We start from the raw sequence: 27,453 nt of genomic DNA, 5'->3' as shown, positions 1-27,453 counted from the left end.
TATACCGACTGCGAGATTCACTTCCACAGTACGATTTATTTTCCCCCGCTGCTATTAATGACAGTGAGCACTATCCGTTATTTCGTTGTAGCCACCCCGCAATTACGAGTCCTGTTCGACTCTCGTTTTCCCTCGTGGAATACCTGAAAGTACTTGATGTCGTACTTGACGAAGCTTTTGCAAGAGCTTCGATAAACCCTTTCCCAGAGGTTCGAAATAAAACGAAGCAAAGGATACATTGTAGGCTGGAACTGGAACGAATCGAGAGCGGACAGCCAGCATTCATTTTACTAATGATACTTTTATTGGGCCAATGAAAATGATGTATCCTCTTATTTGAATTTCGATGAGTAAATCAACCGGTGGAACAACGATGTATTCGAGAGGGAAGCCTGCCAATGCTGGGCCCCTACTTTGGCCCAGGTAAAGGTAACAAATCACTTTTCAACGACGGGAGATGGAAGCTACCGAGCACTGTTTTCTGAAAGGAGGCGCACTTCTCCCACTCTTTCTCTCTCTCGCTCTCTCGTTCTCTTCCTCTGTGGGCAACCACTTGACGTGTCCCTAACACACGATTCCTGACACAATGCGGCCGATCGTTTTACACTCAATGGGGACCCGGGAATGCGCGAATCCCAAACAGACCATAAAGCTAATAATGACGAAGCGGAAAACGCCCCATGAAAGGAAAGTATTTCACTTGTTACTTTTACCAAAAGAGCCACACGCACCCCATTCAACGTAACACACGCTTCTCAACCCTTCCACATCTTTTTGTCTCTTTGTTTTTCTTTTCTTCATCCTTCTTTTCTTATATACCACGTGGACGGTGTTCTTTTCTCTATAGTTCCATTATTTCTCGTTACTTGAACGATCATCGAAGATTTTACGAGATCCCCTGGGACGAAGTTCCCCCACGCTTCGAGGGATACTAATAAAAATACGCGCGCGCGTCTGCAATTCACGCGTAGCTTCTTCTCGAGATTAGTATCCACGACTAACTCTCACTTATACTGGACAGGCAGGGAATTTTCAATTGCGCGAAAATCCTGCGTGATCCGGACGAAAGAACAATGTATCCCAGCGTGTAACACACATTCGATACACAGACAGCAGCCACTCGCGTAGATTATAAATCGACAGGTAGAGAAAGAGGCGCGCGCGAAAGCTGGCGCAAAAGAGAAAAGGAGAAGAGGGAAAAGGGAGACTAGTTGCAAAATACTAGCCGTGTGGACTCGCGACAACTGGAATGCGAATGGGAACGGGATTCGCACAAAGGCATTGAGCAAACATTCTTTTTCGAGGTTTCATTCGTCGTGACAGAATCGTAGAAACGATGTGAGAACAGATGACGGTGAGGCAAGGTTTCACGGACGAATCGAACTCGGCAATACGGCCGGCACAACGATAGAGAGAAAAAGACGAAAGGAAGAGCGAGAGAAGGAGGCAGGAGCCATGGGGAACACCGGGACGAAGAGGGGAACGAGGAGAATACGAAACGCGCGTGGAACGAGGTTCGAGCTAACAGAATCCCACAGAGTGGGACGAGGAAACGAAGTGGACGTGGTGGATGGAGGCTGCAGATGCTGAGGAGCCACTGTAAGGGCCCAGAGAGTGTACCTGTCTTGTTTTTATAGGCTTGCCAGAACGTCGGGCCCCGGCTACGGACGACGACGACGACGACGAGGAGAGAAGGTGTAAAGGTGGGGGAAGGAAGGACAGCTGAGAGGGGAAGGGAGGCGAAGAGAAACAGGCAAGGGTAGGCGGAGGGGCAAGGGTAGCGGTGCCACTTCGGGCCTTACAACTTGCCAACCAGTCCTCGGAGAACCGTGGGTCTTACCGGAGCCGTATACACCGTGTATCAAACATCCGTGACTTTTCGTTCGTCGCTCAACGATTTTTATCCTCTGGTTCGACGAGTATATAGTATCGATAATCTCGGGAGGTCGGTGAACCCACGCGCGTCACGTTTCGCACAGTGTACCGACATCAACCAACGATTCAGGATAAATACGCCTCTCGTGGTACTCTAGGATGAAATCTCCAGGATTATAAAGCTTATCGTACACCGTAAGGCGAACGTAAAAATATAAATATCTAGGAGAAATCTTAGCTCGCGGAAGGTAAACGCGGCAAGTGTAGCAGCGTCCTTTATTATGCGAGGTCCCAGAAGAAAGGCGAAACACCAGGAGTGACATGGGTGATGTGAGGTAGAGATCGGTGGATCCGTGACTTAAATGGATCGCGGCCGGTTTCGCGACAGATAGAGGAGGTCGCCGTGGGGACACTCTCTGTGAGCTCTCTCGCTTTTTCTCTCGAGAGAGATTTGATGGAAGATTAAGAGAACGGGCGGAAAGATGCGGGGCAGTCCTGCGTTCTTCGCCATATTACTGGGCACGATATTCGGTGTCCTCGGCGCGTCTCTCAGCAAAGCGCTCCGGTACAAAGCGCCGGATGAGTGCAAGTGGGTCGCGACCGGTGACACCGAGGATGACGTCTCGTTGGTCTGTCGCCTGAGAACGATCAACAGCGAGCTGGAGAACACCAACTTCAGCGTGATACAACCACAACATACGGTCCGTCTGCGGCTGGAATGCAGCGACGCGTTGTTCTACCAGAGCTCGCTGAGCGCCGGCAGCTTCAGGCCGTTGGTCGAGCTGCGCGAGCTGGTAATCGAGTATTGCAAGATCGGTAACCTGTCGGACGACGCGTTCAAAGGGTTGAAGGAGTTGCGTAATTTGACCGTGAGGACGCACAACACCGACTGGTCGGCGATGGCACTGGACGTGTCGGCCGGAGCGTTCACGGACGAGTTGAGGCAATTGGAGAAATTGGATCTCGGCGAGAATAACATGTGGAGTATACCGGAGGGTGCGCTGTGTCCCCTGGTCAATTTGGAAATTTTAAACTTGACGAGAAATCGATTGCGCGAGGTGACGAGTTTTCGGTTCAACGGAGCATCCAGGTGTTTGTCGAACTTGAAGGAATTGGATTTAAGTAACAACAGCATCGAATCACTGCCGACCGCCGCGTTCTCCGGTTTAACGCGGCTGCACAGTCTCGACCTCCGATGCAACGCCATCAGTTTCATGGCGGACCGCGCGTTCGAAGGCTTCTCCTCGTTAGCCATCTTGAGGCTCGCGGACAATCGGCTCGCTAGCTTGCCACCCGAACTCTTCAGCGACGCGAGGAACATCCAGGAGATTCACTTGAGGAACAACACGTTGAACGTGTTACCGCCCGGTTTGTTCAGTGAACTGACGCAGTTGTTGGTGCTCGATCTTTCTCATAACGAGTTGACCGCAGAGTGGGTGAACGCAGCTACTTTCAGTGGTTTAGTACGTTTAGTGGTGCTCGATCTATCTAACAATCGTATCGCTCGACTAGATCCGACCGTGTTTCGCGACCTGTACAGCTTACAGATTCTCCGGTTACAGGAGAATCTCCTGGAAACTCTACCGGAGAACACGTTCTCCGCGCTCTATAATCTTCACACCCTGTTGCTCAGCTATAATTTGCTAACTGTTATCGACGCGACCACGCTCAGTGGTCTTTACGTGCTGAATCTGCTTTCCTTGGACAACAACAGGCTGCACACGATCCACCCCAGCTCCCTGAGAAACGCCTCGTCCCTGCAAGAGTTTCACCTGAACCGTAACCAGCTTAAGTCCGTTCCGGACGCGTTGAAAGCCACTCCCCTTCTGCGAACCCTCGACCTCGGCGAGAATCTCATTTCGGAGATACCGACCGGCACGTTCGACCACGTGGCCCAGCTTTACGGGCTTCGATTAACCGAAAATCATATTGGGAATCTTACCAAAGGTGTTTTCGATCGTATCAAGGAGCTCAAGATATTAAATCTCGCGATGAATCGTATACAGTACATCGAACCCGGCACTTTCGACGAGAATCTCAACCTCCAAGCGATCCGTTTGGACGGTAATCAACTGACGGACATCGCCGGCCTTTTCACTAATCTGCCGAATCTCGTTTGGCTCAACGTCAGCGACAATAAACTCAGATGGTTCGACTACGCGATGATACCAACCGGATTGCAATGGCTCGACATCCACTCGAACGAGATACGAGAGCTGGGCAACTACTTCGAGATCGAGAGCCAGTTACAGCTGAGCATCTTCGACGCGAGCGAGAACAAGCTCACCGAGATCACCGGAAACGCGATACCAATGAGCGTGGAGAGGCTCTACCTCAACGACAACCAGATCTCCAAGGTGCAGAGTTATTCGTTTTTCAAGAAGCCCAACCTGACGACGGTCGAGTTAAAAGGAAACCAGATACGTAACTTGGAGCCGTACGCGTTGCGTATCAGCGCCGTGCCACCGGAAAAACCGCTGCCAGAATTTTACATCGGCGACAACCAGTACCTGTGCGACTGTACCATGGAGTGGTTGCAACGCGTCAACAGACAGAACCAGACTCGAGTGCAACCGCGAGTCATGGATCTGGAGAGTATTTACTGCAAACTTCTGTACGATCGAGAGCACGCGTTCGTACCTTTGGTCGAGGCATCTCACTCGCAGTTTCTCTGCAAATACGACACCCATTGCTTCGCCCTGTGCCACTGTTGCGACTTCGACGCCTGCGACTGCGAGATGACGTGCCCTTTGAACTGCACGTGTTACCACGATCAATCGTGGTCTGCTAACGTAGTGGACTGTTCGAATGGCGGGCACGTGAGCAAGTTGCCCGAACAGATACCGATGGACGCGACGCGGCTCTATTTGGACGGGAACGACCTGCGCGGGGTGTCCAGTCACGCTTTTATCGGTCGTAAAAAGCTCAAAGTGCTGTTTCTCAATTCCTCCAACATCGAGATTGTGCAAAATCGATCGTTCAACGGTCTCAGAGACTTGGAGGACCTTCACCTGCAAGACAACAAGATTCGAGAGCTGAAAGGACACGAGTTCGAAGGACTGGACGATCTGAAACTTCTCTACTTGCATCGCAATCGAATCGTATCGATAGGCAACGACACCTTCTCTTCTCTTCGATCGTTACGCATTCTTCGATTGGAGAGCAATCGGCTGACGACTCTAGCCGTGTGGACGTTACCTGGTTCTATCGAAATCAGTTTGTCTGGAAATCCATGGTCCTGTGAGTGTGACTATCTTCAAAGTTACCGCGAGTGGATCCGCGAGCCGAACGTTCGCGTGACGGACGCGTCCGCGTTGCGCTGCGTGTACAACGTGACGGAGTTCGAGGCGTTCGGTAACGAGGTGTTCGCGGACAACGAGTTCGGGTTCTCCGTGGCGAACAACGATCGCGAGAGAAGCAACGATAGCGTGTGTACGGGGGCTAGTAGCATCGACAACGACGTGCACCGCAACTATACCAAGACCATCATCGAGAAACAAGTGCTACAGGACTATCTTCCACTTTTGGTTGCTACGTTAGTTGGCTCTCTATTGGTAGTCCTCCTCTGTATGTTGGGATTCGTGTTCCGTCAAGAACTTCGCGTATGGTTCCACTCGAGATTCGGTGTGAGGATATTCTATCGAAACCACGAAGTGGATCGGGACGATCGGGACAAACTGTTCGACGCTTTCGTCAGTTACAGTTCTAAAGACGAGGCGTTTGTTGCCGAGGAATTGGCGCCTGTCTTAGAGATGGGGAATCCTTCCTATAAATTGTGTCTGCACTACCGGGACTTTCCTGTCGGAAGCTTCATAGCAGACACCATAGTCCAAGCGGTGGAATCCTCGAGAAGAACCATAATGGTCCTATCCGAAAACTTCATCAAGTCCGAGTGGTGTCGGTTCGATTTCAAATCGGCGCACCATCAGGTGTTGCGTGATCGAAGACGCCGACTGATCTTGGTGCTAGTGGGCGATGTTCATCAGCGAGATCTCGACCCAGACATTAGGCTATACCTGAAGACGAACACGTACTTGCAGTGGGGCGACAAGCTATTCTGGGAGAAACTTCGGTTCGCGTTGCCGGACGTACCGAACAATCAGAGGACCACGCAGAGGACGAGGCAGCCGCCGCCGGTCCGACGGCAGCACAACAACAGGACATCGAACGGATCGCGTACCGTCTCCGTGCACATATGAGCTCTCTGTGGTTTCGTTCTCTAGTGTTCGTGCGTTCGTGTGAATGTGTATATGCGTGGATAGCCGCGTTCGTATGCGTTATTCTTCCGGTGGACTGTGGGAGTGGGCGTCGCCACGAATTCAAACGGGACGCGAGCGAAGAAAAGGGAGAAGGAAGTTGAGATATATCGGTGCGCGACTTCGCCACAGTGCGTTTACCTACGGTGCAATACAGTGGCATATAGGATGTGCGTATAGAGTGTAAATACTTCGTGAATGTCTATCTGTATAAATGTTTAAAAAAAAGAATGAGAAACGTAATTATAAACGAAGAAAAGGAACGAAGTGCGTCGATGAGGGATCGGAGAGTGTGTGCTGTTGTAAATAGAGAGAAAAGAAAATGGTGAAGAAACGGAGAATAAGAAAAAAGAAAAGGAGGAAGAGGAAGAGGGAAAGAGAGAGAGTGTGTGATTATAATATTTAAGGTGCTTCCCTCGTGATTACGGGGATATACGAGACTTAGCGTCCCAGTGTCTGTACATTGCAGCGAAGTCAGTGAGTTTGCTAGATAGCCTAAAGTCGTTGTAAATACGTTCCCGTCTTCTGCGTCTACCAAGACTGTTCCCCGATTGATCAAGCTCACGGTTAATTTAGGGTTAACAGTGCGTGAAAGATCTCGTCGGACGAGAGATACTCTCGCGTACCGTCAGCGTGTGTATTCTCCGGGATACACACCGCGGCACATGGAGCTATGCTCACGGCGTGCCATGTGGATTTACCTTTGCTAAGAGCCTGCGCGCGTCATATCGTACGAAGGATAATCGAAATGCGAGAATCTGTGGAATACATCTCGGTCGTTGTCGAACGATACGCTTCAACTTCGATTCGTGGGATCGAATGGATGATTCGAACGATCGCGAGAAAAAGAAATAAATCATCGACGTGTAATCATTTCGTGCCCGTAAATTGTCGATCGTGAACGATTCGAAAACGATTTCAAGTCGAAAATCCTCGAATAAAATCTCGCGCAAGCGATCGTAAATCGGCGATCGACGAGTTTCGAGTCGCTCTGTGTCGTTCGAGTTTCCAACCAGGGCACGTTCACCTCGCCGAGCTGACACAGTGATACCACTTCCTCCTCTAATCGTAGCGTTAATCCAATGTGTATTTAATTGTACTTAGACCGGCAAACTTCATTCCCAGCTACGAGACAGCTTTGCGCGTTACGGCGATAAACGCTGACGCGTGGACGATTTCTTTTTTGTATCCTCTATCTTTTGTAAAGTATTAATGCGTGCAAACTCTATACATATCTTATTTATTTCGTCCGGAAACGTTGAACGGGAGGCGTCGCGTGGTTTCTTGCGTACGTCGTTCGAATCGAAGAAAATCGCGTGCCACGCGAGGTCTCTGTTTGAATTCGACGGTCCGCCTTTGTTTTATTTTTTTTTTCTTTTATTCCTTTATAGATGTTATCCGTACTCGAACGTCATTCGAGTAGGCTCCAAGAGCGAGGTATATTAAATCCCGTAAAAGAAAGGTCGATGTTTTTCACTGAAAGCCTGCGACGGTCGGATTCAAAAAGGTGCGCGTCACGCAAGAAAACTAAAGCAAAATCCGCTATAAATAATTCAAACACAATGTACAAACGTGAAACAATCTCCTTCAGCTTTCCTCGCAAGCGACTCCTCTGTGTTTTATTCTTCTTTTCTGTCCACTTGCAAACTACTCTCGACGACGTGAAAGATAACATTAGAATAAAAACCTGTGACTGAAAACAATAAAATGCTCTATTTTTATGTTTTTAACACCTTCTTATTTTCTGTGTTATTCTTGCAGTCCCGTTTCCCTGCGATCGACGGCGTTTCGTTCAACGAATTCATATTTTAAACGCACCTCTTAAATGACAATCATTGAATATTTGCTCTCGCCGCGGTCGAACAAAGCCGTAAACGTACGCAAACTTCCGGTTTTCGAGAAGAAAGAGAAAATTTCACTACGAAACAATACCTTATGCTAATCGAGTCACGTCTGTTTACACTGTCATCACGTTTCGTTACCGTTACATCAACGGAATAAGTAATGGCCGCCTCATTGTAATAGAAATCAGATAGTTTGGTGAAAGACCGTACGGACGGCGTTCCTCGTTCCGGAGTCTTTGATCGTTCTCATTACAAAGGCGAATGGGAAATGAATAGAAGTAAGAGAGACACCGCTTCTCAATGACATAATTGATTTCTCACCGTAATACCCGAGTTCAACGATACGAACAATAATAGGCAATTGAAAGAGACATTCTGAACATTTTCACGGTAAATTTATCTTCGTTAATATGTAAAGTTCCTCTGACCTTATACTACTTCGTATTTTGGGATCTTAGTATCCACGACCATCGCCGTTCGATTCGGTCGAAGAAATAGCACTGACCGGAAAATTTAGTTCGCGTACGCCACCCTGAACATTTACATAAAGCAGGAACTTGTATGTTCTCGATCGATCCTCGTAATTAAATTAAACGGACTCCTAGAAAGTTTTCTTTTCGAGTTAGCCACGGTTTAGTATCGATGAATTGGCAATGATATATCAACATTGAATTAACGTAGATAGAGTTAACCTTCGTGCAGGCAATCGGGTTAAGTTCCAATGATTAATTGCGGATATAAATTTCCTTAGCAATTTTTTATGCTGGATACTTTTACATTTTCCACGTTCAAGACTGCGTTGATTCGCGTCTTCAAAATACAAATTTCAGCACAAGATTTTTAGTATCGAACCTTCAAATATATTTGTACATTTGTTGGACGACTGAAATACAGTTTTAGGCAGTTGTGACAGTTTCTCCACTCGTTCTCACTGCTTTTTTAAGAAATGAAATTTCGATTGCCTCAACACCAGGAAAGAAGACATCTTTATAACATATTTATAATCGAGAACAGCGTGCATGAATAAATATTTTGAAATAAAATTATTAAAAACTGTACTTGGTTATAAGAAGAGTAACTAACAATTTCAGGAATATGTAAAATAAATCTATTTAATAGAACGCACGAGGTACCCAGTTGCCTATCAACCGTGGACATTTTGGTTGCCTGTACAAGCGTCAAAATAAATTTTCTATATTACAGCGGACAAAAGCAACGTGTAACAAGCGTAACAGTATGTAGGTGGATTGTTTCGAAATTTTTACCCGCAGCTATCAGCTGAAAGATCAGGAGAACAATTTAATAGAACGAACATGGAAGGAATCGATAGATCGGCCGAAATGCCAGGGACTCGATGTCGGTCGGCGAGATTTCAGCCGCGCGGAATGCAATTCACATTGATATGTAACCGTGTCGGGTAGTAGAGCTATCGCTGTCTATGATTGCGCGTAATCTGCGTGTAATCAAGGCGCGAGAATCGGCCGGCAATTCCACCGATGCGCAACAGATATGACGCAAAGCTGCCACGATGTTATGAGTAACGCGAATATGTGTCACGGCGCTGCAAACGCGATTACGCGAATTATGGAAGACGCGAAACGATCTCGCACACCCTTGCGTTGCGGTTTTACTTAATGCCCTCCGGAATTCTCATTACGCGTTAATAATTGCCACGCTCGGACCAAGAAAACAGTGTCTGGGTAATCCAGCAGTGTGTACGCGAGATTGGCTGAGAAAGTTTCAGTATTTGCTTGGATATTTGTCTTGTGAGAATTTAATCGCGTAGAATAAAGTACAGAACGATTTAAATGTGGTAACATGGAGATTCAATGCTTGAAACAAATTATCAGCCTTCTATAACAGGATTCTTCTTCGTGCATGGGAAAAAGATCACGATAGAATCTTGATTATCAGAACACCGATTAATGGAAAATTCATGGATGCTTTCTTGTAGGAAAAAGTCCAGACGCAAGAACAGAAATTGAAGAAAATAATCTTCTCTCGTATTAAGAGGTGTGTCATGCTATGTAGAGCATGAATAATCGAGATTCTGCTGTTCCACTGGTTACAATTTTTCTCTTGGTTTTATGGAAGATTTAAGAATCACTGTTACGATTAAACTGCTTGACCATAAAGCGGCAATACAAAGATGAAACGAAATAATTTCTGAAAAATGCGTAACTTTCAAGTAACATGGCGTTGTTGTACGTAGAGGGTTAAAGGAATTCAACCTAATCTTTAATGCCGTGCATTCCTTTACTTTAATAGAAGTAAGCCTAAAAAATTTTTGCCAGACTCGAGAAACAGGTTTCCGATTAAATTCATTCGTCGAAACACCTCAGTCCAACTACAAAGAAAGAGAGACCTCCACGCGAAAGTAACGTCAGAGACACTTAGCATACGCGTGCGACACGGAGACACAACTACTAAAATATGAATTGCAAATGCCGCGTATAAATTTGACCTGGAGTGATCGAGTCGTGTATCTTTAGTCGGATGCTTAGAAACGTATTTACTCGGTTCAATTACTTCCCTTATCGGAGTATTAAGTATTTGCGGCTGACGTTGGGTTACTTTGGATGGAAAATAGCTCTTTCTCTTTATCAGAACACCTAACACGGTTGAATCCCCACCGCCATTACCTCGCTACTACCCGTCCGCTGATCCTGTTCGGCCACTTTTGTAATTAACAAGCCCTTAACAACATATCACGAAGCAGTGCTGCGCATCGTTTCAGCTTCCAACGTTGAAAGGATCGCTAGGCCGGGACTCACCGAGCTATAATTTCACGGGGCGTGGAAAAATCGGCGATATCGCGCAACCTGTTGCGACTACCGTGCGCGAAAAAAAGAATCACGGAGAATTATGAGAGCGAATTGAAACCACTGGGCTGGTCGGTTTAGACACATCGATCGTGCGTTGTTGGTAGATCGTGTAGCAGATCGATCGAAGTAGAGGCCGATACGAGCTGTAAAAAACCAATGCAACGAGGAACATGATTAAGAACATGCGCTAGAACTGGAGGGTGGAGCCGAAGCCAAAGGGCGCGATGGACATTTCGTTGAATATTCAAGCTGCCGGCGAGCAGAAAAAACGTGACCAGTGATTTTTCGACTCTCGGCGGTGTATACCGGTTACCGCTGCTCTTTGCAAAGCCAAATGCCGCCTTTGATCGAGGTATAAACTGAACGAGCATCAAGACTGAATCCCTCCGATATGTGGAATTTGATTGGTTAGGTACTTTCGTCGCTGCTATCCATTTCGAATATTAGGTTTGGAGAGAACAAGTTTACGAGTTGCGGAAATATCCGCGGGTTACAGTTCTCCTACGTACTGTCATTCAGTCGGTCGATTCTTTCGCGGAACCGGTCTTGTTTTTAGAGAAAAGTTCCACACCACCGATATTCAGCCTGCGGAACGCTATTTGGAATATTAAACTCTCTGCGAAAGAGTCTGAGGTATACGGGAGACTAAAAATCCGAGATAGGTCAAATATTTCGATCAAACGTTCCAATTCCAAATAACAATCCGTTAGCGTTCACGCGGAACAACGGATAGACGGACATACAGTTTCAAATACGCATATATCTGACAAAGGAAACCGATTAGACGATAAAAATACGAAGAGAAGAAGAACGTGAAAAAGGGAGAGACGAGAGAGGAGACGCGATAGTCGTAAAGCTCGTGCACGGGCCGTGCGTTAGAAGTCCGCCGTTCGGAAAAAACTAACAAACACGACGCGAACGAGGGGATGCGAAAGGAGAAAACGAGCGAGCGCGTAAGGATATCCGCGGTCCGTCGTGCCGAGGAAGCGAACTCGCCGCGGAGAATAAACCATAATGGCGAAGCATAAAGCTAAAAGATCGTGGCGTAGGAAACAATGAATTAGGGACGATAAAGTACTGGTAGAAGAGAGAAAGTAGAAGGGAAGGGAAGAAGGGATGAGGGAAGAAGGTAGCCGCTTATTCTTCGAACATTTCTTTCGTCGGTTCGCTCGTTCGTTTAGCAGCTCGCTAACTCGCTCGCTAGCAGCGGGTTAAGCAGCCGGGAGAATGCAGCTCGCATGCCTGCCAACCTTCTTCCCTCCCCCGTGCCAAGGCTAGAGTGGTCCGATGCTTTATGCAGTATAACGGAATTTCTGTTTGCACTATCTGCCGGCAACGGCACACGCGAGAGAAGACTGGTGCTCCACCGTCGTGGCCGAGGCCATGTTAGGAAGAGGAGGTCGATTGTGATTCGTGGCTCAGATTAAGACCAATGAGCGGAAGGCATCGTTAGTCGAAATCGTCCCCCCACAGTTGCATCGATGCATCCGAGAGATAGCCGTTGCCCCTTTTTGCCGTAGCAAATGGAGGATTCGTGCGGTCTTTTGTAAAACGGAGTAGACCGATTAGAGGGCCCGGGACACACGCTCCGTGTGTTTCGCCAAGGGGATCACGGTTTAACGCGTGCGACATGCGAGACTCGGTTTCCTTCCACTTTTCTACTTTCTTCTCTGTTCCTCTTCTCTCCTTTCCCTTTTACAATTTTGCCTCGGCTTTGTTGGAGAAGCTCGGAAAGAACTTGGAGGGATAATTCTTCGGAGGAAAAAAGATACTAAACGATTTCGTGGGATTTTTGAAAGACAGCTACGAAGCCACGGAGACGAAGGAGGACGTTTAATCGAAAGCGGAATTCGAAGCAGTTCCTCTCGAAGAATCGTATCTTCAATTACAAGCGACATCGGCACGTGAACTTTATATTCGCGTGTACGATTGCGTGTACGCGACTGTTGCCGCGTAGTTTAGTTATCGCGATTGAGAATTTAGTGTCCGGCTCGCATTGTCTCGCGAAGCGAATGCATATTTCACACGTGCGCTATCCGCCGCGCGCTGCCCGCCGTCGCGTAGCCGTCGAGGCTTGCTGATTATGCGACCAAGGTACAGTCGGTTACACCGCCATATCCCTCTTGCATATACATCGCCGCGATGGAACCGGGGAACCGGTGCTGGCGCGCCAGCTACGGGTAACATCATAATAACTCGTAGAAATGATTTTGCAGCCTTTGTAAAGGAACTTTCGAATAGCCGACCGAGTAGAAACGCCGACGTTAATCCGGCTACGTCGCAACGATCGTCGAGGCGGTATTAATTACGACCCTTACGACCGACCGGCTCGCTGACTACGAAGGAAAGTCCGAGGCAACAGCCGGAGGAACGGAAACCAGATGTAACGGCGGAATTTTTCTCTCGAGTAACGAGAGATGGAAAAAACGAACAAGTAGAAAAAGACAGACAACCCCGGTATATTTGAACAGCATTAACCGAGGCACGAAAGGTAGAAAGTTGCACAAAGTTCATTGGGAACAAAGACGGTTATTCCAAGAAAACGTTCCGCTGCGAGCGATTCCGCTAGAACAGCAAGGGAGATCTCTCTTCTCTGCGAAAGGATAGATCATCGGATGGATCCAGGAACGGCAGAAGGATCACAGTTGGTATCAACGTTCGGTCGTTTCTTATATAAGTATGTATGAGACGACTCGATTGTGACGGGCACCACGGCGACTAAATCGACTTTTAACGAACCGAGATAAATGTTCGATAATTCGATTTATTAAGGGAGCATCGTCCCAGCTATGGGCAAATATTATTATACACGAGATCGAAAAAGGTGGATCCCTGACTGTCCGTCCGCGCGCCGTCCACTGACACACAACCGGAAGAAAACGTACACCATAGGACTCGAGCGTCTCTCGATCGATTACAAAGCAGTTTCGCGGAACATTGAATCGGATCCAGCCTCTACAGGGTTCGAGAGGTCGAAAATACAAGTTGCAGAGGACCGGTGACTTTAATCAACTCTTTGCAAGCGCAGCTTCTACTCGGGAACGAGTCGCGGGGCGTGTCGACTCTCTGATCCTTCTTTATCCTCGTTTTTCTACCGTTTCTCCGTCTCTGTTCCACGCTGGGGGCTACGAACTGGCCCCGGAGACTTCGCTCATAATAATACCATGGGACCCCGTTGACACGCCTCGTCTCTGGTTAAAGCCGGCCAACGGAGCAACGGGGTTGAACATTTTTTTTCAACCGCATCTCATCCCGATCGTTAAGCAAGCTTATCAGCGGATGAGCCGATAATGAGCCCGTTCCCGGACCGTCCGCATTTTAAATTAATCAGACGAAATTACTCGCCGCGGCTCGCCTCGCGAAACTTTATTATTGCTCCGTCAATTATTTATGCGTAATTAACCGGTAACGAGAGCGAGCTTTTATTGCCGCTGCTATCTTATTGCCGGACGATCGGCCCACTCGTGGCTTTCCCTTTGTGTAAAACGACAAGTCAATCTTGAAAGCATAAGATTGACGTTTGAGATGCTCGGAAGTTACATTCATTAACCATGTAACTTGAAAAGTAGAGAAAAGCTATGATGGCTGTGAACATTGTTTTTTAACTATTATCTTGGAAATTGTTAAGTTTGCTCACCGCAAAATGGTGCTTTTTGGGGTTTACTTATTCCGCTCAGATACCTTTTGAATGATCGAAATAAATCATTTCATTGGTTAAAATGAAATTGTTCTTTTGGATGCGGTATCAAACGTACTAAACCAGTTAGCAGCTAAGAAGGCGCTGTATTGAAAAAGAAGGGTAAAAGGTAGAGAAATAAAATGTAAATCTAAGACGAAAGATTCAGTGAGTTTGCTGTTAAGAAGTTAAAGAACGTTTCGAATATGAGACCGCCTCCAAAACCGAATTAATTGCTTCAATTAGAATAAATCAGCGATCCTAATGAAATAAGCGATACTTCACGTTTTTTGATAGGGCTGTTTAGAACGTTCGAGCCTCGTAAAAAGCCATAAAACTGCCCGCTTTTTTGGTCCGCCAAGGAGTGGTCCCGAATTTATGATCGGCAATATATCTGTCCCAAACTTCCATAAATTGGCCCGCGCGGGAAACCGAGGAACTAAATTGACCCACGAAGGGTTAGAATGCGCTTTGCGTTCCAACGAGCTTCGTATCAAGCGGGAAAACTCTGTTCGAAACCGGTCACCCTGTACGTCTAAAGACCAAAGGGTAGCAGAGCACCCAACGCTCGTAAGAAATAGTAGGCGAAACAAGGGGGAGGAAAGTGTGACATAAAAACACATAGACACGCGACTGCGGTCATCGAGGGACAGCGAAGAAACATCTGCCGACGAAGAAAGTGCGCGCAGCTGCGAGTGATCGAAATTCCCGAAGCATACCTCTACCGTGGCATCGCACAATGGCTGACCAAAAAATTATGGAAATCCTCCATGGCGGTAGTCGTCTTTTATCTGCAACGAAATTTATAGAAAGTCATCGTTGATTCCGGGCATGTATAACTCCTCGTAACTTCCCTTGCGAGAACCGAGAATTAAGTTATACAATGATCGAGATAAGTAGAACTCTGGCCAATGATTAATACCCGCGTTTACGCGGCCTGAATTTATCGGTCGGCGTCGTTCTCTGCCATTCCACGGCTGTAATTTCTCCTCTCCGTGAGTTCACGTTTCGTAAGGACGCGGGCAGGCGCCCGTGAGCGCACGCGCGCGAGAGCAGCGAACGTTTGGCTTCTCGTGGAGAACGGTCACGGCCGATGTAGCGGACTATTTTTTCTGACCAACGTACATACCTATGTACATCCACTTTGTAAAAAAAAAAAGAAACTCGAAAACTGGAGGTCGAGATAGGACTGGACCCTAAGAGGGAAGCTTTCATTGGAAACGAAGGAAAACGAAAAGGGTACGGTGGTTCGCGATAACCAGAAACATTAACAGTAAATCCAAGCGCGCGCGATTAAACTGTTACAATTACTACAGATAACGTATTCAGCCGGCTTAACGGCGGTCGCATACTCTTTCTGCGTTATACAGAAAGAATCGTGGACTCGCGCTCACAAGCTCTGGTCGTTTCGCAAAAATTACAACTCATTACCGCTACTTATGCGCCGTATATTTTAGACGACCGTCCACCGCGTATCTCCGCGCCACCAAGAATTTTCAATTAGCAATTAAGCGTTCGAGCCTCGAACTATCGCCGCTGCATTCCCGACGGTCCACCGAAAACGCTCGACGATTCCACTCGACAGCGTTTTCGAACCGATCCTTTATCTATTAACTTATCGTTCCTCCGATCTTTCTTTCTCCTCTCTCTGTTTCTCCTTTTTCCTTTCTGTTACACACTGCGTACTCTCTCTCTCTCTCTCTTCTTTCCTTCTCTGACTTTACGCCATATATGTCATCGAGCTAGAACGTCGAATACCGATCGAGCCGATCCCGCGGAGCCCGGTAGCATCCACGGCCGAGCGGTTCGACAGAGGAACACTCTTCTTCACGAGTAGGTAGGTATTCGTCTGGTTGCATGCTCGCATGCCTCGGTTGCTCGGTTGCCCGGTTGCTCCTCCGGGCACCAAAGCAGGCGTGGTGGGGACGGTTAGCGCCCTTCCACCATCCTTCCAACGGACTATGACAAGAAACGTGCTCTCTGTCTTCTGTGCCCTCGAGTTTTCGTCCTGCTCGGGAACGTTGTCCTCTTGGTGCCGCGGAAAGCCAAGCGAGAGAGTCGAGTCGAGGAGTCGGCTTGCGAGTCGAATCGAGTCCGGCTATCGTCCTTTAGGGCCGGTTTACAGGCGCATAAGCCGCGATAGTAATTAAACGAGCCCACTTAAGGCTAATGCACGGGGACGCGCGACTCCATCCTTTCCACGATTCCACCAGTTTTTTTAATTAACAGCCGCTGCTAACTTCAGCGAATGGACACGTTCAAGTGAGACGTAATTAATTTAACGCGAATACCGATCGAAAGATTCGGTTTGCACGTGTGCTATAAAACGTGGCAGCCTGTTCGAAATGCGAAACATCGAGAAAAGTTGTAGAGAGATGGAAACGTAAAATCGAACGGCGAATATGTGAACGATATAAAGAATCGTACTCGAGGGCAATTGAATAATACAGCGGAATAGCGGTGCATATTTCAAAGGCACGGAGAAACTTCTTAATAACACGAAGAAACGAATCAATCCAACCCAGCGACGATACGTGCATAATGCAATTCCCTGACTTGCATTTCTTTCGCCGGTAAGCGACGCCGAGAGTAGACGCGGAGTAGCTCGGGCGAACGTCGATATCGAAAGACGTAAAGGAATAATTCAGCGCCTTCTCAGCTGCTGCTCCTCCGCGTTCCTTGTGTATCCGTCGTTCAACTTTTCTTTCCTGAAGCGTCCTGTCTCCGGGCTAATACCATTTATCCGGTAATATCGTGAAAAAGTATTTCAGCCGGAGCACGCTCTCGCGGGCCGCTCCTTGTGCTCCTCCAGACGGGGACACGGCTTCCTCTGTCAAGCGCACCGACCAGGAAAAACTCCATCTCGTCGAGTTCCGTTCGCGGAAGAAACCGGCGAACAGTCGACTGATGGAAGAAGAACAAGCTCGAAAGAAACGGACGAGGGAACGCGATGCGGCAGGCGGTTGTAAAAGAAATGGAAACGCAAGATCGCCCGCAGTGAAGACGTCGTATCGAGCGAACCTCGCTTCTCCAGTTCCTCGAATTGGTAAAAGATCGCGCAGCAACGAATTCGATGAAGATTCTTTAAGTGAAAGAACACATCCATGAGAGGAAGATCAGGAACAAGAGAGTCGAGAATATGTTCGTGGGATGCAGATGAGAAAGAGAAAGAGCAGCTACGGTTACACGAAGGAAAAGAGGAGGCCGGTGTATCCGGTATTTGAGCCGAAGGTGTTGCGTGCAACTTAACAAGCTAACGACGCCGTGCGAGTGCGATTTTCTTTCCTATCAACCTCAATCTACTTCTTGCCGTTTCGCTCGCTCTTTAGTTGCTTCCCACCCTCGCACCGTGCTGCCCTCTTCTTTCTCCCCTTCATTCTTTTTTTTCATCCGTCTCCCTTCCCTTTCTCTCTCCCTATTATCCTCCGCACAACCGGCGATCGTTTCATCTCCCTTCGTGACCGTGCTTCTCACCCTTCCTCTCGTTCTTTACGTAATTCTCGCCGCGTGTCCTTCTTCCTCTTTCGCCCCTTCCTCTGCCACGAACGGGCACACAGACCGCCTGCAGCTCTCCGTTGTTTTACGTAGCCTTTTCAGGGTGAAAAAGTCCGCGAAGTGCATACCATCGCGACTCCCGTGTTACGGAACGCCGGTGTTGTCAGCGCAACTATGCTAGATTAACTCGAACCCGCTAATAAGTCGCATTCTCTCCAAGCCCCTCTCACGTGGTTCGAGTTTCTCACAAATGAACACTGAATTATTCACAATCGCGTGCTACTTGCTGCTCCTGATGAAGATAATCGATGCCTGACTGTGTGTGGATGAATATGCGGTTGGATACCGCGAACCAGCGAACGGGATTCGCCACGATTTCGCGAAAATTTACCATTTCGATGATTACACGCTGTCGAGGATGTTATTAACAGATGGTTACGGAGCCCGATTTCGATTAATTATTATCCGACCGGTCGACGTATATGCCTTTAACGTACACGAGCACGGACAGCGACCGGTTGTAAATTATTCTTCTGCCGCGGTTACGATGCGTCTTTCGTCGTCTCATCGGCGCACAAGCCCCGGGAAAACTGCTTCCGCTTGTCGTTGCCATTTTTACACGCGAGCCAACGCGAACGTTGCCGTACACGTACACGTGTACGTAATTGCAATTCTATCGTGAGTCCCCGTTGAAAGGCTAGACGAATAGACCGGCAGAGAATTCTGAATTATTTACCAACCCGATCCTGAGATTCTTTATACGACCCACCGGTTTGACCAAACTGGTGATAAGAAGATACGAAAAACGAGACACGGACGGATAAGGGAACGGGCAAACGGGAATCCCAGTGTCGCGCAACATTTTTACGGTCAAGAACGTACGGCCAGCCTGTGTAACGAACGCCAAAAACCAACTCGGTCCCCCTCGATGCCTCTGCCTCAAGAAGCTCACGCGATACGTATCTCGTTTATGAGTAATCGTAGAGTGGCGAGTGGTCGGATTATGAATGAGTTTCCGTTCACCGGCCCGTGTAACTATACATCAACGCGTTAATTACGCAAACGAAATGTGTATTATGCGAGTGTCAACGATTCACGCGGCGTGTATATGCGCATATCGACCTGTCCTTCCTCGAACCCGAGAATCAAGGTCTTCCTCGCGACTCTCGCGTTACGTGTGTCGAGCAGTGATTCGCAATACCTCGGGTGAAACCTTAAGGGCAGGGCACGCTCGTAAACGAAGACACAGCTCCCAAGAACTTGAAGGGGAGCTCGAATGCGAAAAGACGATGAGAACAGAGGCGGATTTTCGAGGTCTACGATTAGAGAGAAGCGTATCTAATAGGAAACTTCGTTGGAACCGTTTAAATCAATCGAGAGCGCGTTATCCAGCTATACACTTAGCGTGCGAATAAAAATGCAGCGCGGTAATTCAACGCGATAACGAAGCGTGGAACGTGGAGAGGCCGACCTCTGCGAACGGCACGGGCCTAACAACGCAACGTGCAAACAAATCCAGCAACCTGTCTTCCTGGATTTCGCCGAGATAACGTGGCAGCTTGATGCGAAAGTCGAGGCGAACAGCTGCTTCCAGCTGGTTCCACCGACATGATTACGCGTTACCATTTGAACGAAGAAAAGAGAACATTTTGAGAAGTTTAAAGACTCTCGTAACGTGTACTTTTGTACAGGCTACGTTTTATAATCGGAAACGTGCTGTCGACTGATTCATTGCCTCGTAGAAGTCTGGTATTCGATAAGATATAAATTACGCTACTAAAGATCTCTAGACGAGTTTCTCAGAAGACAAAATTTGTGCTAGCCACTTTGTGCAAATTTTGCAATTCCATTATCTGGATACGTGATTGAACTTCTCGAAGAAATTATTTTTACTTCCATGAGTTTACTTATCGCAAGAAAATTACATAAGCAGATTCCAAGGAAATTACTTAAAAAATTGTAACATTCAACAGACTTTTCTTTTCTTTTCTATTTATGTAATTAATCGACTGGTGCTTCTAGCAAGCTTGGCTACGTAAAAATTTAATAAGTACACGGCGGATATTTATGCAATTTAATATTCTTAGAATGAAACCTAAACGGCAATTTGTTTCACCTATTAGAACAAGTACCTTACATACATTTATGCATCTCATAGTTCCCCATAAATGCATAAAGATTGCTAGTAATAGCGCTGTGATCTATTCGTGAGAAACATATCGTGAATATCAGGTAGAATCTCGGAATCTGGGTATTCGGGGTAATAACATAGGATCCCGGATAAAACGAAAAGACGAGGCAAAAGTGAGCACCACTGGGCGCGAACTTGGGGAGAATATGGGCGCCCGATGGTGGGAATACACGTGCACAACGATGCTGCACGAAAATTCATATCCAGCGTGGCAGGCGTGCAGCGTATAAAGGCGAGCCACGACCGTCGAAATATATTTGCGCATACATTTTTCCCTTCGCGGTTATACAATCCGGGAGAGGAAAAAAATGGACATACACCGTCACCACCCCCTAACCCCCACGCCATCCCGCCTCGACCAATTCGAAAGAAAGGGATCGTCTGGGACTTGAAATAAACGTACGAGCTTTCAAATACATTATCGAGTGAATTCTTGTTTATGGCATTGCAAAAGGTGGGACACCGAGCGGATATCATTTACTCGCTCGCGGGTCGGATACGTTCCTCTCCCGCTACGTCGACGATATAAACACGCGCGCCGGAGGAGCCACAGAGAAATTTGTTCGCCGGCCACGAGAAGCAGGAGGAATCGAGGGGAACACGCGTCGTGAATAATAAGCACGATATTATTACGAGCAACAAATAAACATTTGCCGACGCGACTTCGATATTTCACGCTGAGGTGCAAAGAATTAAAAAGGGTGAAAGAGGAGAAGCGGAATATGCTCGGTTAAGAAATCGAGTACAAAACGTTAAGCCGCTGCGTAACTTTAACACGATGGAGGATCGAACGACTCGTGACTAGATCCGCATCTTTAGAGCTCTTAATACGCGTGACGGGCCCAGCCGTTTTTACTCCGCGCTCCACAATGCCACTGTCCACCATGATACCGTTATAAGTTGCTGGAAACGATCTGGTTTGACGCGAGAATACTCACGAGAGAGCTCATGGGAAAGCGATGGGAAACGAGCGCAGCGCAATCTACTTCCGTTTAGATTTAGAAGTATCCCGACCAACAGTTTCTTCTCTCTTTTCTTCTCGTTCCATCTTGCGTCGGCTGTCTGGCCCCTTTAGCGATACACCGTATTCGTCGGGACGATAATTAATACGTCGAGCCCACGCGGTAACCATCTATTTATATTCCAGCAGGCATTAACGTCGCGCTGATGGACGGACGCGTGCGCCGCCATTGACTATTGGCATCGTAATTGTGAGTTACTGTTAATCCTTTAACCTTTCTCTACTTTCCCCAGCGAGGAAGAATAACCTGTCGTCGATTTGAGATTCATGAGCGATGACGCTTAGCCGTGGCTGTCGGGCCGACGTATTGTTGAAGAAGAAACATTGTAGAGCTCCGGAGACTAACAGTACGAGCGAGCTTGCGCAAATGAAATAACTTAGCGGGAAAATCGCTTTCGAATGCGAAAGAATCGTTTTGAGCTCGTTGGTCGAACGATTGAAATGTTTATCGAAAAAGCATAATTGTGTAAAGTAATGGATACCATGCTAGTTTCCTGAAATTAGACAGGATGTTGGAATCTCGTACGAGGTCGCAGGTGAAGGACGCGGGGATCGAAGCGGACGATGTTTCTCGCGTTTGCTTTCACCGACGACGGACGCACGCTGTATCATTTCGTTCGAAAATTACACGGGGAGCGAACACGGCGTGAAGCTGCCGCACGAAATTCGCACATGTGTAACGGCTTGTTAGAAATTCTATCGCGTTCTCCGTTTTCTCGCGCCATCACAGTAGACAAACTTACCCCTGTCTGTTATTTTACGCCCGATATAAATCGTCTACAAAATGTCGTCCGGCGCAAATTGTACCGTAATCAGGATCCGTCCGTTTGAAATTCCAAACGGTTACAAGAACGAGAAGAGGAAAGACGAGAGAGAAAGAGGAAGAGCGAAGGAAGGGTCGGCGAAGGTGGTGGAGGGAGAAGAATGTCCCACGCGCGTCTTATTCACTTCATATCGGTGTTCATCCGGCGTTTCAACGGCGTGACACCGTGCCCGGCATGACGTCGAGAACGCGGCGCGTTTAAAAGGGGACGAGAGAGTTGGTCTCTCGCTCGCTAGGCTGAAAGGTGCGCGCTGAAAACACGCGAAAACGAAGCCACCGACAGACGACTCGAAGATCGACGGCCTTTCAGAACCACCGAGACTCGCTCGCTCGTTCGTTCCTCCGATAATAATCGTTATTAGGCGACCACGCAAGCTTTCCAACCAGAGACGACTTGCCCCTTGCGCGCTCTGTCGTCCCACTTTTCTCTTTCCCTCTGGTGGCCATGTCGTACGTGCCACCTTTCAACGGTTTGAATTTCATTTGCCGTACATTCGCATCGAACAACGTCGTCGTTCCAGGGAAAATGTCAGTTACAGCTACGCGCGTTCCCGGTGCAGCCGTGTTACAGACGATACCGAAGTGTCGAAGCTCCACACGACGCACGATCCACGATGCACAAGCTCGGCCATCGAGCAACTCGACTCACACAACGATCCACGACGATTACGTCGAGAGGGGATGGCGGTCGAGGTTTGAGGAGGAAGCAAAGGACGCGAGGGGCCTTCATAACTTATCGGCCATGTCGGTGGGGAGTTTGCTATGCACGCTTTCTTGAGATAACCTTTCAGGCCGACAATTATTGGTAATATCGATACCGCACGCCCGTCGGCCGAACTCACCTTTCCGTGCCTCGAACTCACGATCCGCTCGAGAGGCTCGGGCTCTCCTTGTAAATTACCCTCCTGCCCCTCTCGTTCTGCCTCTTCGCCCCCACTAAACCTTAACTCTCTATCTCATCCACCGTTCTTCCTTTCTCTCTTACTCGCCTTCTGCCTTTTTTTCCTGCCTCCGATGCCCCGCTCCTCTCGCGGTCGCGTTGTTTACAATGCACCGAGCGAGCCTAATGAATTTCCATTCGAATAAAAGCGTACACGATGATAATTATGATTTACGGCGAGACCAGCCGCTCTTGCTCGCTTGCCTGCCGCGGGTTGGCGCGCGCGCGCGAGAGGATTCCGATAATGTCGAGCCGGTGAAACGAGAGCTGGAGCAGCCAGTTCGTTCGGCGATTAACGGGGGATATTGGATTTATAAGCAACTGTTGCGCACCTCGGTTATGTCTGTTCAGCGATGCAGGAACATTTTCGTTCGGCTGCTTTTATCCAGCTATCCGTCCGTTGAGTCCGCGGCTTTGCAGAGTGCTACGTATCGACACGTTGCTAATTTCGTTGAAATTTCATTAAAAAGGCGAAACGGGAAGGAACGACGATTTCTCGCGACCAAATCGCCAAAAATTACGAATCTTACGACCCGTTGATACCTTCGAATTCCAACGAAGGATATTTATACAGTCGATGCTGTAAAAAATAATTTAGAAAAAAAAGAAAACTTCCAAGCTTGTCGATAGAAGATGCTCCATCGAGATAATTACACGCTTGCGGTCGAATCTCGACGAGTTGTTTCCGACGTTTTTAAGCACGGCCGCTCGCGCCCGCTGACACCTGTCGGAAAGCAACGACTAGAAAATAAAAAGACTATCGCGCTCGCATCACCATCGTCCGGAGGACGTGGTATAAAAAACAAGAAGAAAAAACGGGAACAGAATGAAAGAAATTCTGAACATTTAAAGAAACGTCCCTTGTATCGCGTACGTCCGTTCAACCGTAAAATTATTATCATAATGACCGAGAGATTCATTCGTCGATCGACTAGCAATAAGGAAACGCAGATCGGAATGTCTCGAACGAACCTCCTTTCTTCTCCTTCTTCTCCCCTTTTCCGCCCACTTCGTTCCTCCATTACATCGCTCACGTGCAAATAGAGGACTGCGCTTGATCGAGTCTATACTTATTTGTAGCTATCCACGGCGATATCGATATCCGTGCTTATAGCAGAAATCCCGGACGACCGTGTAACAGGCAGGCCGTGTTTGCATGGCGGAAAATTGAAAAATCAATTAACTCGGCGAAAGGGAAGAAAGAGACTAATGTAGGATGTGATCGTAGCAAATTGTCGCGGACAGAACCGTGCCAGTTTTTTGCCCGCGATAAGAATCGCTATGAAAAGACAAGGTAGCCGATCGTTAAATAGATATCTTTTTAAAACGATATAGAACGTCGTTTAGTACGCTGCTGTTATTATCGATGCTAGAGATATAACGAGTGAATGGGGGATGGAGAAAGATGTGCGCTCTAAAAAAAAAAAAGAAAAGCAAAATAATTTTGCGTGTTCATGAACGAAAATTGTTGCCACGATGGCAGACGGAGATCGAACAAAATCTAGCACTTTTGTGTCGAACTCGTCACGATCGAGGAAAGAGAGGACGTCTTGTAACCCACCGGCGCGCGGGACTTGAAAAGAGGTCCAATTATCTCGCACGCAACGCGTGTAGTCGAGAGCACAATTTTCCAGCGGCTACGAATGAAGAAAAGGAGCAGAAAGAGAGAGAAGGGAAAAGAATAAAAATACGGAGGAGACGGGGGAGAGAGAGAGAGAGAAAGAGGGAGAGAGAAAGAAGGGCAACGGTCCTGGAACCGAACGAATCGAAATTCAGAGAGGATAACGGCTGTCGTAACCGACTCGAACGACCAAGTCGATTACAGGATAATTGGAGGAGCGTTCGACCCTTGACTTCTCTAATATCATTTCGGAAACCAATATTAACCCCGTCGAATGTTCGATCAACTTGAAACTTACTTGTTCCTCTCCACTATTCGTGGGAATACTTTTTACTAAAAGAAACCGAAGCATATCACGTGTAAAAATGTTAATAGTACCATTACTATTCATCCACGTGAAACTTTCGTATGTACATGTCTGATTATACATAATGGCATCTGCTTAAATTAAAAGAAACCACGCACGAAGTAGATTGTTTCCTATCAATTGCCATTATTGCTTCGATACATTCTGTATTCTATATTATAATACTTTGTCAATTTTTGTAGTCATTTTATACTACAATTTCCTCGCTCCGTTTTACGATCCTTTGAAAAACCAAATAGCATTTGCAATTAGTTCTCGACGATCGAGCCATAACACGTTCCACGATCGTTAACAGATCGTTTCCAAACTGGTCAATGTTTAAACTAGATATGCAATAACGTTGAAGAGATCATGCGGCGAAAAACACATATTGAAAACTAAATACTCGGAAATACTGGCTCGCATACACTGTCTAAATATCTACAAAGATAAAACCTCCGGATATCGTAGAATCTGCAAATTCCGCGATTTTTCTCGTAATATACGCTCCGTGTATCAACCTTTATATACTACATACATACGTTAATATACGCGTAACACAAACACGAAGCTTGTAGTAGTTAGATCGCAATGAAAGGGATGACTCTATGATCGTCGAGGATGGCGATGAGCGAACACGACGAAAACCACCACGTTGATTCTGTTCGTGGGCCAGCATCGATTCGCCCTCCCACTTAATCCGTACTCTTGAAACCTCTCGGTGCATACTTGTATAGGAAATGCTTATGAATTATCTATTATGTAGTACATCGTGTCCACGGTCGGCGATCCGTACTTTTCAGCCATGGAATCGGTTAAACCCGAGCGAGGAGGTCCACGAAACGATCGACACACAGTCACAAAATTGTAGTCACGAGCGATCCGATGCCCTGGGCTAGATCACGAAAATCACAGGTCATGAGGCGTGCTTGGCTCATTCACGCAGGCTTCTCTCTACCACGGCCTCGGCGCGTTCGTTTTATCGGCTCGACGCCGATCTCGATAACTGGGCGTGGCGAAACGCAGGCTATTTGCTTTTCGATGTAGCCTCGAATCTGGACATCGGACAGAGGATCTCGAAACAATGGTAACACGATTAGTAATTAGTCGCAGCGCATAAGACGATTTGCCGTTTCGATGCGATTCGATGTTACTCGAGCTCCTATTGTTCTTGGTTGCCGATCATCATTAATAATTTGATCCTATTCAAGTACTATGCTTCGAACATTACCGTGCTGTCGATAAACTAGAATCTCTTATTCATAAACATACTATTTGCTACTACTGCTCCGCTGCTTCGTGACACATTAAACCAGTACCGAAGGCTTCAGATAAATTATATTAATCGATCATTACCACCGTTCAATCAATATCCACGCTCGTGCATTTGCCAACCGGTTAATTGGATAATCGAGTAGCCGATAAGACCGATCGAGCCAATACCACCGACGACGGTGCTTCGTGTTCCTTCACTTTTCAGTTAATTACACGACAGCTTTATGGGAGAGAGCGTACCAACGAGGACGCTTTTGAATTTTCCATTCTCCGGAACAACAGCAGCAGCAGCAGCAACGTTCCAAATTCTTCGACAACAAAATGGACGAAATATCACGGGCTCAGCTGCAGGACGAACATTTCACAGTCACAAAATTGTAGTCACGAGCACCGTGCCAAAGGGTAGATTACGAAAATGACCGGTCTTGCGTCAATCCGCTCGTTTACACGCCGCAAGTTATACGTGTTAAACCGTACGGTCCACGCGGTGGAGCACCGGTCGCTACAATTCCTTGTTCTTGTAATAAATCAATCCCGGGCGAACGAGCAAATATTTATTTCCTTAATTCAATTACCAGATACTTATCCGACGCCTTTATACGGGTTATCCGTTGATTTATAACTCTTTCTAACGCATTACCATATCGATGTGCCGTGATAAGTATATCGAGAAGGAGCATGGGACACTGAGCGATCGCTTTTTTCGCGATCAACCATCGCTCGACATCGTAAATTTCGTCCATGAATCAAGCAACTGCAAGCTGTTGATTAGAAAATAGTGTACGGTAGTGTAATATTGTTAACCAGAGTACACGTAAAAGAGCGGAAAATTTTGTCGCAGTATTTTCCTAAAAGATTGTAGTCTAACAGATAAGATTATGGGTAAATTGTAAAATACAAAACTAGAACACAACATAATTCAGTCCTAATCTCAAATATTTGATCTCTGCATGCAGCTTTAGCAGCTCAAAATTTAGTCACTCGCGATAGATAAAATTGCCGTTTCCATAAAAGGATCAGAAAGATTTTCTATCATGCATATCCAGCCCGTTTCCAAAACAATAGCGTTTCAAAAGCGCTATCAAAAGCGTTTGTCAAAATCTAAAAGATTCTCGACTTTGCATCGACCAAGCTCCATGTCCTGCAAACATCAAATCAAAACTGTGAACGTTTCCATCGACAAGATCATTCATTGCTTTCGCAAAAACTACAATAGCGGACGCTATATCCAAGTCAGTAACAACGGTACGGCGGAAATCGAAACA

The 27,453-nt window shown here is 47.1% G+C and overlaps 3 protein-coding genes across 3 annotated transcripts in view; 1 reads left to right on the top strand and 2 right to left on the bottom strand.

Moving 5' to 3' along the window:
- Positions 1-23,904, bottom strand: part of LOC126866334 (cilia- and flagella-associated protein 53-like) — an 85,913-nt gene extending 62,009 nt beyond the window's left edge. Inside the window, exon 1 of the mRNA XM_050619794.1 lies at positions 23,894-23,904. The gene's annotated coding sequence lies outside the window, so the exon portion shown is untranslated. The remainder of the gene's footprint in view (positions 1-23,893) is intronic.
- Positions 1-27,453, bottom strand: part of LOC126866331 (lysine-specific histone demethylase 1A) — a 100,328-nt gene that overhangs the window by 50,319 nt on the left and 22,556 nt on the right. The gene's annotated exons all lie outside the window — the stretch shown is intronic.
- Positions 2,358-6,888, top strand: LOC126866328 (toll-like receptor Tollo). Its single transcript, XM_050619787.1, has one exon. The coding sequence runs from the start codon at positions 2,358-2,360 to the stop codon at positions 6,072-6,074; it is 3,717 nt and encodes a 1,238-aa protein (XP_050475744.1). The 3' UTR covers positions 6,075-6,888.

This window comes from Bombus huntii, chromosome 6 (genome assembly GCF_024542735.1).
Source record: "Bombus huntii isolate Logan2020A chromosome 6, iyBomHunt1.1, whole genome shotgun sequence".
Lineage (NCBI taxonomy): Eukaryota > Metazoa > Arthropoda > Insecta > Hymenoptera > Apidae > Bombus > Bombus huntii.
Note: the sequence above shows the minus strand (reverse complement) of the source record. Positions and strands in the feature narration are given on the sequence as shown.